General features: G+C 51.0%; 1 protein-coding gene across 2 annotated transcripts in view; it reads right to left on the bottom strand.

Moving 5' to 3' along the window:
• The window catches only part of Atp6v1c2 (ATPase H+ transporting V1 subunit C2), a 60663-nt gene that overhangs the window by 8405 nt on the left and 38079 nt on the right, over positions 1-14179 (bottom strand). For both annotated transcript variants that reach the window (XM_004665694.2, XM_004665693.2), the window contains exons 5-10: positions 8851-8945; positions 5048-5139; positions 2298-2396; positions 1661-1729; positions 350-442; positions 164-257 (exon numbers count right to left, since the gene is read on the bottom strand). In XM_004665694.2, coding sequence (XP_004665751.1) covers positions 164-257; positions 350-442; positions 1661-1729; positions 2298-2396; positions 5048-5139; positions 8851-8945 — 542 coding nt within the window. The remainder of the gene's footprint in view (positions 1-163; positions 258-349; positions 443-1660; positions 1730-2297; positions 2397-5047; positions 5140-8850; positions 8946-14179) is intronic.

Here is a 14179-nt window from a genome sequence, read left to right on the forward strand (position 1 = left end):
TGGTGCCTGTCACCTTCTCCCTGACGCTACGCGGGAGGCCCTATGGAAGCAGATGCTCCTGATGACGAGTCCAGGGGATGGAGACAGTGAAATTGGGGGATGGGCCCTGGCCCCCAGAACACTGGGTGACACTGCTCAGCTGCCTCCCACCCCTCGTACTCACATACTGTTGCTTTTTATCCGACAGCAATCTGGTCATCTCCTCCCTTTCCCTTTTAATTTCTTTCTCATCATAGTAAAACTCACGAACAGTGAACCTTGGAGCAAGCAAACCATCATGGTCATCAGCATGGGTGCTCTCCAGCGAGGACACATCAAACCTTTAGGGGGCCATGGGCCACAGCCTTACTTGTTTTCTTTGGCTTTGATTTTGAAATCATCGATCACTTTGCGGAACAAAGTCACCGTGAAGAGGCCTCCCTCGTTGTCTTCAGCAATCAGTCTGTTGGGCAGAAGAGTTCGGTTTCTGGATGATGACTGGGCCATCCTGTGTTAAGCCCTGAGCTGCAGAGATGGGCCTGGTGGTGCCTATGTTCAGGGATCTGAGAGCTACCAAGAATCAGGAAATCACAGCTTCCTAGCTCCTGCCACACACCCCTCCAGACTCCAGCTTCGAGACTTTCAAGCTTTGGAATGACAAAGAGTCCAGTGTCCGGGTTGTCTAGTGCCATCTCCTCAGTCCCCCTGGGCCTCGGCCACTGTAGCTGGCACAGGCGTTCCCAGCTCTGACAGGCAGGTGGCAGAAGCCACTACACAAAGTCCACTCCACTTCCAATATCCTAACTGGACATGACAACCCCAACATGCTTCAGCATAGACTACTGTGGTTACTGTCTAGCTGGGTCACCCCTCATGTTTCTGAGTCCATGCCTGTAGGGGCTGCTCTCAGGCTCTAGAGCTGTCCAGAAGTGTCTCTGCAGGCTCTCAGAGGCCCCCTTACCAAAAGGGGCCTGAGGCCTCTTCTTTGTGGCCCAGCCGTTTGCCAAGCTGCCTCTTCTGCCAGGATCCCAGAGCCTGGCCTCCAAGAACAGACCACTATGCACCCCACCAGTGCCCTGCTAAGATGAACCTCCTCCAAGACCTCAGGCTTATTCCTTGCACCCCTCGACTGAGCTCCTGATGGGTGTATTCTGTGAGATAGTGGTAGGTCCTACAGGGCCATGGTTTCAGGAATGGATGGGCTGCGCTGGGTGTGTAACACCTTGTGATGGACAGCATTATTTTAACTTGTCATTTTTGCAGTGTTGATTGGATACCCGTTTTTACAACAGCAGTCCACACACTGAGACTGTCTTTCTCCTTTGCTTAACGCTGTGGCTGTCCCCTGGGCTGTCTGCCACTCTGTCCTGGAACTTGATGGGCATCCAGATGGGCCAGAATGGACGTTGAGTGAAGAGTACACAGCACACAGGCTAAGGGCAGGCGGAGAGGCCCTGAAACCGGGACAACTTTCCCAGAGGAGGGGCAAGAAATCAGAGCTTTGAAAGACAAGGACACACTGGCTTGTCACAAGGTATATGACCAACAAGGAGTTCCAAGGGATTCACGAGGCACAAGTGTGGGGCTGTGGGGCCTCACCCACGTGTGTTTGGTAGCCAGGTACCCAGAATACTCACACATGTCCCTCTGGGGATTCAGGCCAAGTTGGGGTCTCACTTACTTGGTTGACCGAGGGACCACCATATCTGAGAGGGACTCGTAGTTCTTCTGCCATTGTGCGTAGCTTGACCTATGAAAACACAGAATTGTTGACTGCTCTTGGGAGCTAAGGGCCCTTAAGTGACTTAGCAAGCTGCACATGTCTCTTCCTGATGGCTGAAAGCCAACAAAGGTAGAACCATGGAGTATTACCAATGTCCCCCAAAGACCCTGCTGTGGCCTCAGGGGAACCCTATCTCAGTCCCATCCTGAACTCAGCCTGCCTGCAAGGACCTCAGGGCTCCATGGAAGGTCCCCATGAGGAGACCTCTGTTATAGGTGTTTGCAACTTAACTTTCGGATCTTAGCCCAGGTGAGAGTCCAGAAGACTGAACTTTCTGCCTCGGAACAAAGGGAATAGTAGAGCTCTCAGGACTGGGGGAATGACGGAATGTCTGACTCCTAAGGTACACTGCAGGTGCCCAGCTAATGCTTCTACCATAGGCACCGTTTCCCTACTGCTATGCCTGCAGAGACTCAGTAGCCCTCCAGGGGCCCTGTGCAGGAATCCCCACTGCCCTGAGGCCAGCAGAGTAGAAAGGGGGCCCCCCTTCCTCTCCACGGGGTACGGCAGCCCCACCATCTTTCTGGCCACATACTTGGGAACGATGACCAGCAGTGTGATGAGATATTCTGAATCCAGCACAAAGTCTTCTTTGCTCACAATATCGCTCAGTGTCCGTGTGAACAAGTTCCCCCTGGAAGGCCATGGAACCAAGAACATCACCAGAAAAAAAAGGGGCACATCAGCCCCACATACCTATAATATTCAGGCAGGAAATGGAACAGACAGGAGGGAGAGTTTCTGGGGACCACACATGCCAGAGCCCAGGACCACAGTCTCAATGAGCTGCCATCCCTGCGGCCTCCTCCCTACTGGGCAAGGAAGCTGGCAGAGCCTCCGCTGCTAGCACCAGCCACTCAAGGGGCGGCTGAACACAACACCGTGGTGACCTGCGCTGCCCCTCATCAGCCAGTGGCTGCTGGGAGGGGACCTCAGGTGGCAGGCAGCTAAAGTTACTCATGTCTACACAGCAACCAAGTCCCAAAGCTACAAGGCACAGAGAAGCCCTAGATAGGGCTCCGTGTCACTTTACAGCTGCTCCGTCCAGCAGCAGGAAGGACACTCACCTGAAATAGTTTGTCTAAGGCACGTGAGACCTGGCTGGCTGACGGGCATGGTATTATCAGAGCACAGATCGAGGCTGTCATATGGGCACAGTGTCATGTAGCCATGCAGCTACCAATTCACAGACGGCTCCAAGACTGGAGGGCGAGCCAAGAGCCCTCACAGGGTCAGCATGCTGCTTCCCACTCCCAAGCTCAGAGCCAGGGACCAAGCTTCAAAGGTCAGGGGGAAATTCCATCCTCCAAGGGCTACCTGCCCACCCTTCTGACCCTCATTCCTTGCTTCCTACTCCTGCCTGTGCCACTACCACACAGCTGTGGCCATGGGCAGATTCAATCCAGAAGCCCCCTATACAGGGCAGCCCCACGGTAGCGGTAACTGCCTCTATATGACCTTATCTCTCTGGCTTACGTGTGTATCCCAGCCCAAAGCAGGAATTTATTTTGAATGACTGTGAACTCTGTAGATGCAGGAACTGCTTTTATTTTGTTTTCTATCTTTAGGGCCTGGTATAAAGCCTGAGGGCACTGAAGGTACTTGAAAATGTGCACTGAAAGAAGAAAAGAGGTCTCTGAGGGGGGAGTCAGAGACTTTTCAGTAGGGTACATCCTCAACGACACAATCAGTGATCATCAATGATCAATGAAGGAACTTCTCAGGCTGGCCTGAGTTGCTATGTAGCCCAAGACTGTGAACTTCAGATCCTCCTGCCTCTGCCTCTCAGTGCTGGAATCACAGGACACCACACCCGGCCTAGGCAGCACTGGGGCTTGAACTCAGGGCTTCGTGCATGCTAAGGCAGACCTACCCATTGAGCTAGGCCCCAGCCCTCCAACCAAGTCTTAAGCCAATGATTTGGTGGTGAGGTGGGCTGGTGGCATGGCAGGCTTGGCCCCTAAGCCCACAAGTTCCAGGCCGTGATGGGACTTCCACTGAGGTCATCATTTAGAGCCACTAATGTCACCTCACTGCTGTCCTTCATCACCCATGTTGTTCATTGTGAGAAGTTGAAGTGTATTTCACCTTATGGCTTTTACTTTCCCATAGTCTGAGTGTCACTTCTCTGGAATGCTTAGAACCAGCAGTGTTCTGGATTCTGGACTGTTCTAGATTTTTGAATAATTTATAGACATAAGGAGGTCTCTTGGGGATTGGGCCAGATCTCAGCAGAAGCTCATTTGTTTCACATGAACCTGAAAGGCATCTTACACAGCCTGTGTTTTGGCTGTGACCAGAGCCAGAAAGTTATATGTAATTTTCCACTTATGGCATTATTCTGATGCTCAACGCTTTTTGATTCGGGATTTTCAGATTAGGAATGGTCAACTTGTGCTTATTTTCATCGCTAGAGGGAAACACAGTAGGAGGAGACATTCTCTCCCTCACAGCGGTGTCCTTCAGGAGGGGGCGGCTGGCTCTGAGCCCCTGGGCCCTTCACTTTTCTGGAGTTTCTTCAGAAAGCTCCAAGTAAGCCGGGTGTGGTGGTGCATGCCTTTAATCCCAGCACTCGGGAGGCAGAGGTAGGTAGATTGCTGTGAGTTCAAGGCCACCCTTGAGACTACATAGTGAGTTCCAGGTCTGCCTGGACTAGAGTGAGACCCTACATCAAAAAACAACAACAACAACAAAAAACCAGAAAGCTCCAAGTGACTAGAGCCAGGATGCGGGGTGCTGGGGGGCTCCTGCATGCCTGTCCTATCCAGCAGCACCCTCCTGCCTGCCCATAGGAGCTCACCTGGCTTCTTACGCACCTCAGTGCTTACTTCCACCCCAGGGCAGTCCCTGCCATGGAGCCCCTAAGCTCACATCTCTTCTAATACCTCCAGATGGATAGACAGGGCACCTGAGTCCCGGTGACCACCCCACCGTGGGTTGCTGTCCCTCTGTCCCAAAGGGCAGGGCTCTTGCATCCCGGCTTCTTGCCACCTTTGCAAGGAGCTCTGTGCCTCCTCCACAGATGAAGGGCCTGGCCCTGGACCCCACTCTCATGACTGGCAGCGGTAGGTACAGGAAAAGAAGGGAAGAGCAGCAGCAGTGCCTCCTCTGCATGCCCAGGCAGGGGTCACTGCCCTGCCCAGCCCTGTCCTGTCCTCACGTGCTCTGGGTCCCCGGCTCCTGACTCACGCACTGCTCACGTTCCCTGCCCCCAGCCTACGGAAGACAAGCGCAGAGCCCTGGGAAGCACGGCCGAGTAGGTCGCGGGCAGCAAGCAGTACGCACGTGGACCTCTTCTCTAGATTCTCCAGGTTCGTCTTTAGCACGCTGTAGGCCGCCGTGCGAGACTTCAGGTCACTCTCAATCTGTGCCAGTTGCTGGGGGACAGGAAACATTCCTGGTGATTTTAATTTGAAAGACCAAAGTACTCAAGAAATTAGTTGACAGCAGTGACAAAGCTAGCATGGTGGTGCACACCTCTAAACCCAGCATTTTGGAGAAGGAGGCAGAGGCAGAGGCAGGAGGATCAGTTCAAGTTCATCTTCACCTATGTAGTGAGTTGGAGGTCATCATGGGCTACATTGAGACCTTGTCCAAAAGACAGAGAGAGAAGAGGAGAAAAGCAAAACAACAATACCCACTCGCAGCGAGTAGTCCCCTGCTCTTCCCAACGTACCGGCAACTCGACCTCTGGTCAGTTAGTACCCACGTGGGAGGCAGGAATGGATGACAGCCCACTTTACAGGTCCCGAGGTACTAGCTGCAAGCTTTTCCAGCATCTTCCCTGGGAGTTGATGCTGAGCTGCCAGGCATCCCACCTCCTCTATACCCTGGGAGCTGGGGTACAACAGCGCCTCTGGCTGCTAACCAACTCCAGATACATGTGCCTCTCAGTGTATCTGTCTTTATGTGGGTACTGGGGAACCAAAGCCAAGCAGACAGGTCCTGCAAACAAGTCCTTTAACCACTGAGCCACTTCCCTGTGCAGGAGAGCGTCCTTTTTAAACCTAAGACACTGATCACCTTTAAAGAGAAACAGGAGTTGCTAACAGCAGGAAATGTTCCTATATTTTGAATAAGATGAACCTTTTGTGTTTCAAGGTAGGGTCTTACTCTAGAGTGCAGGCTAACCTGGAATTCACCATGTGGTCTCAGGGTGGCCTCAAACTCATGGCGATTCCCTTACCTCTACCTCTCAAGTGCTGGGAACAAAGGTGTGCGCCACGATGCCTGGCTAGATTTATCTTTTTCTTAGAAGCATCTCTACTTTTGCTTCCTACATCTTATACAGTCTCATGTGGCCCAGGCTTGCTATGTAGCCAAAGAGGTCTCTGATCCTCCTGAGGGCTGGGATTACAGGCATGTGCCATCACACCCAGCTCATGTGGTGCAGGGAATTGAACCCAAGACTTTGTAAATGTTAGGCAAGCACTCTGCCAATTAAGCTACATCCCAGCTTTTTCTCAGGGTCTCTAGCCACTGTAAACGAACTCCAGGCACATGTACCACCTTGTGCATCTGGCTTATGTGGGTACTGGGGAACCAAACCTGGGCCCCTAGGCTTTACAGGCAAGCACCTTAACCACTAAGCCATCTCTCCAACCCCTAGGATACTTGTTTAATTAAAGAGAGAGAGAATGGATGTGTTAGGGCCTCTAGACACTACAAATGAATCCGACTCATGCACCACCATGTCCATCTGGCTTATGTGGGTACTAGGGAATCAAACCTAGGTCATTAGGTTTTGCAGGCAAGTGCCTTCACCGCTGAGACATCTCACCAGCCCAGATTTTTTAGTTTTTAATTGGTTTATCTCAAAATAATTGTAGAGATCCAGAAAGTTGCAAAAAAATAGTTGCACAGAGATACCATGCCCTCTTCATGAAGTTTTCTCCACTGTACTCCATGGGCTGTACATTTATTCTGTCTACCTGTACCAGAGCACACTCAAAGGATGGCCACGCCGTATAACTTTACAAGCACACTGTAACTATGGTAAAGAGTCACAGGGTGAGGCTGGGCTGTTTAAGCAGGTATTCTTGGTGCAAGAACTAAAGAGCCAGCCCTCCAACAGCTTCTGCTGGTTCTCAGTGATGGCATCAACCAAAGGCTTCCCCTGGAAGTGGTGGCATGCATACACACTTGTGGGCACTCTGGTCCTCCATGTGGCATCCCATTCCCAGTCTCAGGCTTCAGCAGAAGTTGCAGGGCTAGATACCCTAGCTTAAAGAGGGGGCCCAGTCTCCTCTGTAACTCTACTGTCCCACCCACCCACAAGATCAAGTGTCCCAGGAACTCAGACAATCCCGAGTTGGCACAGGGTAGGGTGTTGCCAGCTTCACAAACAACAGAAGTGGACATGTGGCCCCTCTCCTAGAACCCACGCCCAGTGCAGGCGTCCTGGGCAGCCTATCCTAGAAGGGTTTCCAGAATCACTACCTGATTGTTTAGAGAGGGACTGTAAGAACAGCCAGAGGAGCCACACCCAGATTCCCAAGAGATCTGAGGGGAGAAGGGACCTTGGGGCCACCCTCCCTGTCCTGACCTGCCTACCACCCTCAGGGAGGCTCATTCAGTGAACAAGGCGGCTTTGTTCCTGGCTGAGCCTAGATCCATCCCTCCAGCCTCCAAGCCAGCAGCAGACATGACATACTGGAGGCCCACGTCCAGAGGCAGGCGGGAAGACGACTCAGTCCTCGCCCGTGGTGAAGGCACAGGGAGGTCGCCATGCTAAGGGGCGCACACAGAGTCCTTGAGATCTATGCTACAAGATTTGTATTTTGTCAAGCTGGAGCTGGAGGCCACGGCTTTGTAGACAGTGTGGCACAGTTCTGACCAACGTTTCAAGCAGCCCAGGGGATGTCTCTGAAGGGCAAGACTCCTAAGCCTAACTCTTCCAGAGTAAGGACATTGGGCATGTGAATAACCACCTAGGGTCACTGGGCCCACTGGCAGGCCTATCATCTTTGCAACTTGGAGGCTAAAACAGAAGAACCCAAAGTTTGAAGCCAACCTGGGGCTGGGGCGAGTTCAAGGCCAGACTAGGTAACTTCGTGAGACCTTGTAAAACTGAAGGAGGGCTGGGTAGATGGCTCAGTTGGTAAGGAGCTTGCCACAAAAACATAAGGACCTGAGTTCAGACCCCTAACACCCACATAAATGCTAGGTACTGCAGTGCGTGCCTGTAATCCCAGCACTGAGGAGGCAGAGACAAGAAGATTCCTGGGCCCTGTTTTCTTGCTACTCTGGCTGAACAGATGAGTTGTGGGTTCAGTGACAGACCTTGCCAAAAAAATAAGATGGAGAGCAACTGAGGAAGACACCCATCAACCTCTTGCCTCCACATGCTCACATGCACCCCCATAAACACATGTGTATCCAAATGAATATGAATATGCACACACATGCAAAAAAAAAAAAAGTAAGCCAGGTATAGTGGCACACACCTGTAATTCTGGCACTTGGGAAGCAGAGATAGGAGGATTAGGAGTTCTAGGTTAGCCTAACCTCAGCTAAATAGTAAGTTTGAGCCCAGCTCAAGGTTCATGACACTCAGTCTCAAAAAAAAAAAAAAAAAGGTTGGGGGGGGAGGAAGACTGGGGATTCAGTTCTCTATGGTAGAGCGCTTTCTTAGATGCACAAAGCTCTGGGTTCCATCCCCAATACCACAAAAAAATAAAAATAAATCACCTATGGGACTCCAGGGTCCCAGGAGTCCACTGGGAAGAGGGTAGACTAAAGTTCCCCACTGTAAGCACAGAAGAGAGGGAAGTAAAGCCACGGGTAGTGGAGTCTGGGTGGGGTCAGAACACTGATGCCACAGGACCAGGTAGGGACTGTGCTGTGAGAGCACAGCCAGCCCTCTGGGGGACAAGGACGAGACAAGGCCTCTTCTGAGTTCTGAGCCTGCTCAGGACATGTTAGGAGGTCACACTTCAGAGACCTATTCAGAGCTGACTGCAGGGAGCTAGCTAGGGTCACTCACAGGGCTAGCCAGCATCCCAATTCGTTGTCTTCCCACCTCACCAGAGTCCCAACCATAATGCAGTTTGCTTATGGTCAGTTGTGTGCAAGCGGGCCCTCGTTACCTTGGCCAGTGTGTCCACTACGCTCACCAGTGGCTGCTTGGCAGGGTATTTGGCCATGTCCCACTCGAAGTGAGTCACAAAGGATGTCAAATCAACTGAAAAAGCAAACACAATTCAACCGATGAACACAGTGCAGTTCTCTTGCCTCACAAGACCAAAACTTGAACCCAGAGTGGAATCAAGCTGGGCTCACCACTCACACCAAAGAAAGTCAGTGAGAAGATGGGGAGCAGGCTTGGGTTCTGGGGGATATGGACACTCCCTCAGCAAGAGTAACTCAGGGCCAGCAGAGAACCATCAGCCCATCTGGAAAATACCCCAGAGTCAAGGACAGGGCAGTAGGATGGTGCTCTCCGAGGCTGACACCCTGAGGTCGGCTGTGCTGGGAACTGCTTTCCTTAGGGGCAGAAGCCAAGCCTGTGGCATTCTGGGGGAGCACTACCCACTTCTCCAACTGCTTGGGCTACACTACCCAGCTGAGTCACCATTCCATTTTGAGGTACCCCAGAGGTATACCAGCAATGTCAAACAAGCACCTGAAGACCACACTGGCTGTCACTAGTGGTACCTGCTCATAGGACAGTCTAGGACAGTCTTCCTGCCTCCTGAGAAGAAGTAGGGCAATGTTGACCCATGCTGAATTCACACTGTCCTTTTTATTTTTAAAAGGCAACTTTTTGTTTTCATTTTGTTTTGTTTTTCAAGGTAGGGTCTCATTCTAGTTCAGGATGACCTAGAATTCACCATGTAGTCTCAGGGTAGCGATCCTCTACCCTGCCTCCTGAGTGCTGGGATTAAAGGCATGCGCCACCATGCCCAGCTAAGGCAACTTCTTTTTTAAAAATATTTGAGCCGGGCTGGAGAGATGGCTTAGCGGTTAAGCGCTTGCCTTGAAGCCTAAGGACCCCGGTTCGAAGCTCGGTTCCCCAGGTCCCATGTTAGCCAGATGCACAAGGGGGCGCACGCGTCTGGAGTTCGTTTGCAGAGGCTGGAAGCCCTGGCGCGCCCATTCTCTCTCTCTCCCTCTATCTGTCTTTCTCTCTGTGTCTGTCGTTCTCAAATAAATAAATAAAAAAAAATATTTGAGCCGGGCGTGGTGGCGCACGCCTTTAATCCCAGCACTCGGGAGGCAGAGGTGGGAGGATTGTGAGTTTGAGGCCACCCTGAGACTCCATAGTGAATTCCAGGTCAGCCTGGGCTACAGTGAGACCCTACCTCGAAAAACTAAAAAAAAAAAAAAAAAAAAATTTGAGAGAGAGGCAGATAGAAAGGGCGCAGTCGGGCCTCCAGATACATGCACCATCTTGTGCATCTGGCTTAAGTGGGTCCTGGGGAATCAAACCTGGGTCTTTTGGCTTTATAAGCAAGTGCCTTAACCTTTGAGCCATCTCTTCAGCCCTACACTGTCCTTTGCAAAGAGGCATTTCATGCATCAGCCACATACAGGTGTGGTGTGACTTTTCCTCCCTCTGGAATAAGTGTCGCTCAGTGTGTGCCATCAAAGTAGAGTGAGAAGAGGGCACCAGCGTTTTCATCAGTGGCCTGTGTTCCCTTTCCTTTCTTCAAAGCTAAGATAAACCTCTGTCTTCAGGGTGTCGCTGCCTGCTGTAGTATGAGCTTTAGAGAAGCCCTGCAGCGGAAGTCAGACTAAAGCCTGGAAAGAGTCTGGCTGGCTTAGAGCTCTGGGCCTGGAGCCAGCGAGGAATTGAGGCAGTGTTCCTAAGAAATGGGCAGACCACGTATTGTTGTTGTTACAATTGTTACAGACCACTTGTTTTTGTTGGACTGATTTTTTTTTTTTACAGTCTCACTCTGTAGCCCAGGCCAGTCTGGAATTGACCAAGCTGGCTTTAACTCATCATGATCCTCCGGCCTCAGTTGTCCAAGTACTGAGATCTCAGGTGTGAACCGCTAAGCTGGAGGGCTTGCTCACAAGTGTGCACCACACATTTGGGGTGCTCTCTGTGGGCTTTGTCAGGCACACTGCCTCTCTTCTCTGCTCCACCACCATCAGCTGGGGATTGAGTATGAGGCTTAATCTCTCTCTCTCTCTCTCTCTCTCTCTCTCACACACACACACACACACACACACACACACACACAAGAATATGAGGGACATTTTACTCAGACCACCACATCCAGGCTGGCATCAATCTCCTGGGTTCAAGCCATTCTTCTGCCTTGGGCACTTGAGTAGCTAGTATGACAGGTGTATAACACCATATCAGGCTCATTATAACTTTTTTTTTTAATTGTAACTATTTTTCCTTATTAGAGAAAGCGAGCGTGCGCACGTGTACATGGGCATGCCAGGACCTCCAGGCACTATAATGAACTCTAGATACACGCACCACTTTGTGCATCTGGCTTTATGTAGGCAGTGGGGAATCAAACCCTGGCTATTAGGCTTTGCAAGTAAGTGCCTGTAGCTGCTGAGCCATCTCTCCAGCCCATCGTTAGATCTTTGTTAATGTTTGGTCTGTGGCAGAGTAAGAAACTCTGTTGGGACTGTAGTGGTTCTTTGAGTCCCCAACCTTCATAAGACAGCTCTTCCTGGATGGAACTTCTTTCTGAAAGTTCTGTTCACACCTGCCCTTTCCAGCGTAGCCTTATGCATGTGGAAAGGGACCATCACTGTGCTCTGAACATACAATGCTGCTGGGGGCTGAGGGCAGACGCCCCTCCTGCCCTGCTCACGTACTCATTGTGTGCCCGAACAGCTAAGACAGCAGGGGTGGGCTGCCAACCGTGCACAGGTTCCAGGGACAAGGACACCGGCTCCAGGTTCTCCTAGGGAGACCCCCGTGGCTTCAACTGGATAGGACCCCTGCAGAGGCTGAAGGGCAGAGGAAGCAGCATGTGGCTCTGAAGGGAGTGTGTTGGGTGTCAAGAGTGGCATCATGATCAGGGGTCACGAGGAGTCTTGGCAAGAGGGAAGTTACCAGGCAGTGGACAGGGGCGAGGCAGGAGGGCCAGCCAGGCCCGAGGTCAGCTTTGCCCCTGTGTCGCAATACTAGGCCCCACACGCGCCCTCCCACTCTGTGCGCTCAGGCAGTAGTGCTGAAAGAGGTCGCCGCATCACCAGCCAGCCGCAGAGGCGGACAGGGTCATGTGCTCAGGAAGAGTCCCGTTGGGAGTGGAAGCCAGCCAGAGCGTGAGAGAGAGAAGGGGAAGCCGAGAGGGGCCAGAGAAGCTCTGGGAGCAGCAAGGAGGGGACCCACTCGACAGGATGTAGGGCCAATGACGCATGGGTGACACCCAAATTCCTAGGCTTGGTGGCTGGGTGGAGGGAGGAACATGCATTAACCTGGGCATTCGGTGGCAGGGGCAGGACACAGGAGAGAGGAGATAAGTTCTGTCACGGGGGTGCACAAGTCCCCAGGAAGCAGATGAAAACCAAAGGAGACTCAGGAAGGAAGGGGGCTGGTGACAGCACTGTCAGCTTTAAGGGTAGGAAATGCCTTAAAATGACACAGATGACAATGCCAACCATTAATGTAGCTGACATGAACTTGCTGCTTACCTTGGGTCAGGACACATGAATCATCTCAATTAATTTACTCTTCAATCCTATTAAGGACTATTATTATATCCATGAGGAAACTCTGGCACAGACTAAGTTATGTAAGCTCCATTAGAGCAGGAGACACACTTCCTGGCACACAAAAGGGACCTCAGTCCCCTCCTCAGCATGCCCATGACCAGCGCAGCCATGCCACAGGTGGAAGGGGAGGTTCGCTCCTCAGACAGCCCCTCATAAAAACCATTCTTAGGTATTTTCTCAATCAGCTGGTCCTGGAAGAGGTTCTTGGAAGAATGTGTGCTAGAAACTGACTTGGAATGTACACAGTGATCTTGGCCTGTGACAAGAGAATCTCTAAGGTGCTAGAGCTGGGGCCCTGTCTAGTATGATTTGGGTCCTTATAAACAGGGACATTAGCCAGGTGTGGTAGTGCACACCTTTAATCCCAGCACTTGGGAGACAGAAGTAAGAGGATCGCTGTGAATTTGAGGCCAGCCTCAGACTATGTAATGAATTGAATTCCAGGTCAGACTGGGCTAGAGTGAGACCCTACCTCGAAAAACTAAAACAACAACAACAAAAAAAGATTCATTCACATCTCGAGCTGGAAAACCTTAGGTGATATGGCTTAATGATTATCACAGGACACAGCACTGAGCCTTTCTTCCTTCTTACTTTATTTTTAAAGAATATTTTATTTATTTATTTAAGAGAGAGAGAATGGTTGTGTCAGGGCTTCTAGCCACTGCAAACCAACTCCAAATGCAGGCACCATCTCGTGCATCTGGCTTCACATGGGTACTAGGGAATCAAACCTGGGTCCTTTGGCTTTACAGGCAAGTGCATTAACTGCTATGCTATCTCTCTAGCCCCTTACTTAATTTTAATTTTTATTTTTGAAACAGTCTCACTCTGTAGCCCTGGCTGGCTATTAAACTTCTGTTTAAGTATCTAGTTCAACTTGTAATTTTTTTTTTTTTTTTTTTTTTTTTTTTGGTTTTCCGAGGTAGGGTCTCACTCTAGCCCAGACTGACCTGGAATTCACTATGGAATCTCAGGGTGGCCTCAAACTCATGGCGATCCTCCTACCTCTGCCTCCCGAGTGCTGGGATTAAAGGCGTGTGCCACCATGCCTGGGTGTAAATATATTTTTTTAATTGTGTACAAATACATACTAATACTTGATGTAACAAACAGGAAAGATGGAATGAGGGAGGGAAGGAGAAAGGAAGGGGTAAGGAAGGAAAAGAGAAAAGAAAGAAAAAATAAAAGAAGGAAGAAAAGGAAGGAGGGAGAGAAAGAAACAGAACCACCTTGCATATTCAGCCTCAAGAATTGTATCATTTTCCTGTAATTTTCTAACAGTGGTCCAATTGGACTGAGACAGATTTTGAGATTAGGACACAACTTTGGCATGGCCACATCCCAGAAGCCGAACAGGAAGGTCATGAGGGGCCCCTCCTGGGGCAGCAATGTCAATGGAGTCTGCCTTGCTGAACCCTGCTCTAGGTGAGCACAGGGCACAAAGATCTGTGTGGCTTACTTAGAAGAGATTGCAGAAAGCTCTGGTCACCATGCCTTGCCACCAAGCTCAAGATCTTCATAGCTTCCACTGCAGGAAGCAGACCACAGTGGGTCCAGCCCCCATGAGCTCTCAGAGGTAAAGAATGTGCTTTTTGTTTGTCCATCATCTCTGAGGGACAGTAAACGCCAAGGAACACCCAAGAGGCTACTAGAAAAAGGCCTCCTGCAGAGGTTCAAGAGCCCCCTGGGTTTGTGACTTCTTCCTCCACGCTCCTCTCCCAT

The sequence above is a fragment of the Jaculus jaculus genome, chromosome 5 (genome assembly GCF_020740685.1).
Source record: "Jaculus jaculus isolate mJacJac1 chromosome 5, mJacJac1.mat.Y.cur, whole genome shotgun sequence".
Lineage (NCBI taxonomy): Eukaryota > Metazoa > Chordata > Mammalia > Rodentia > Dipodidae > Jaculus > Jaculus jaculus.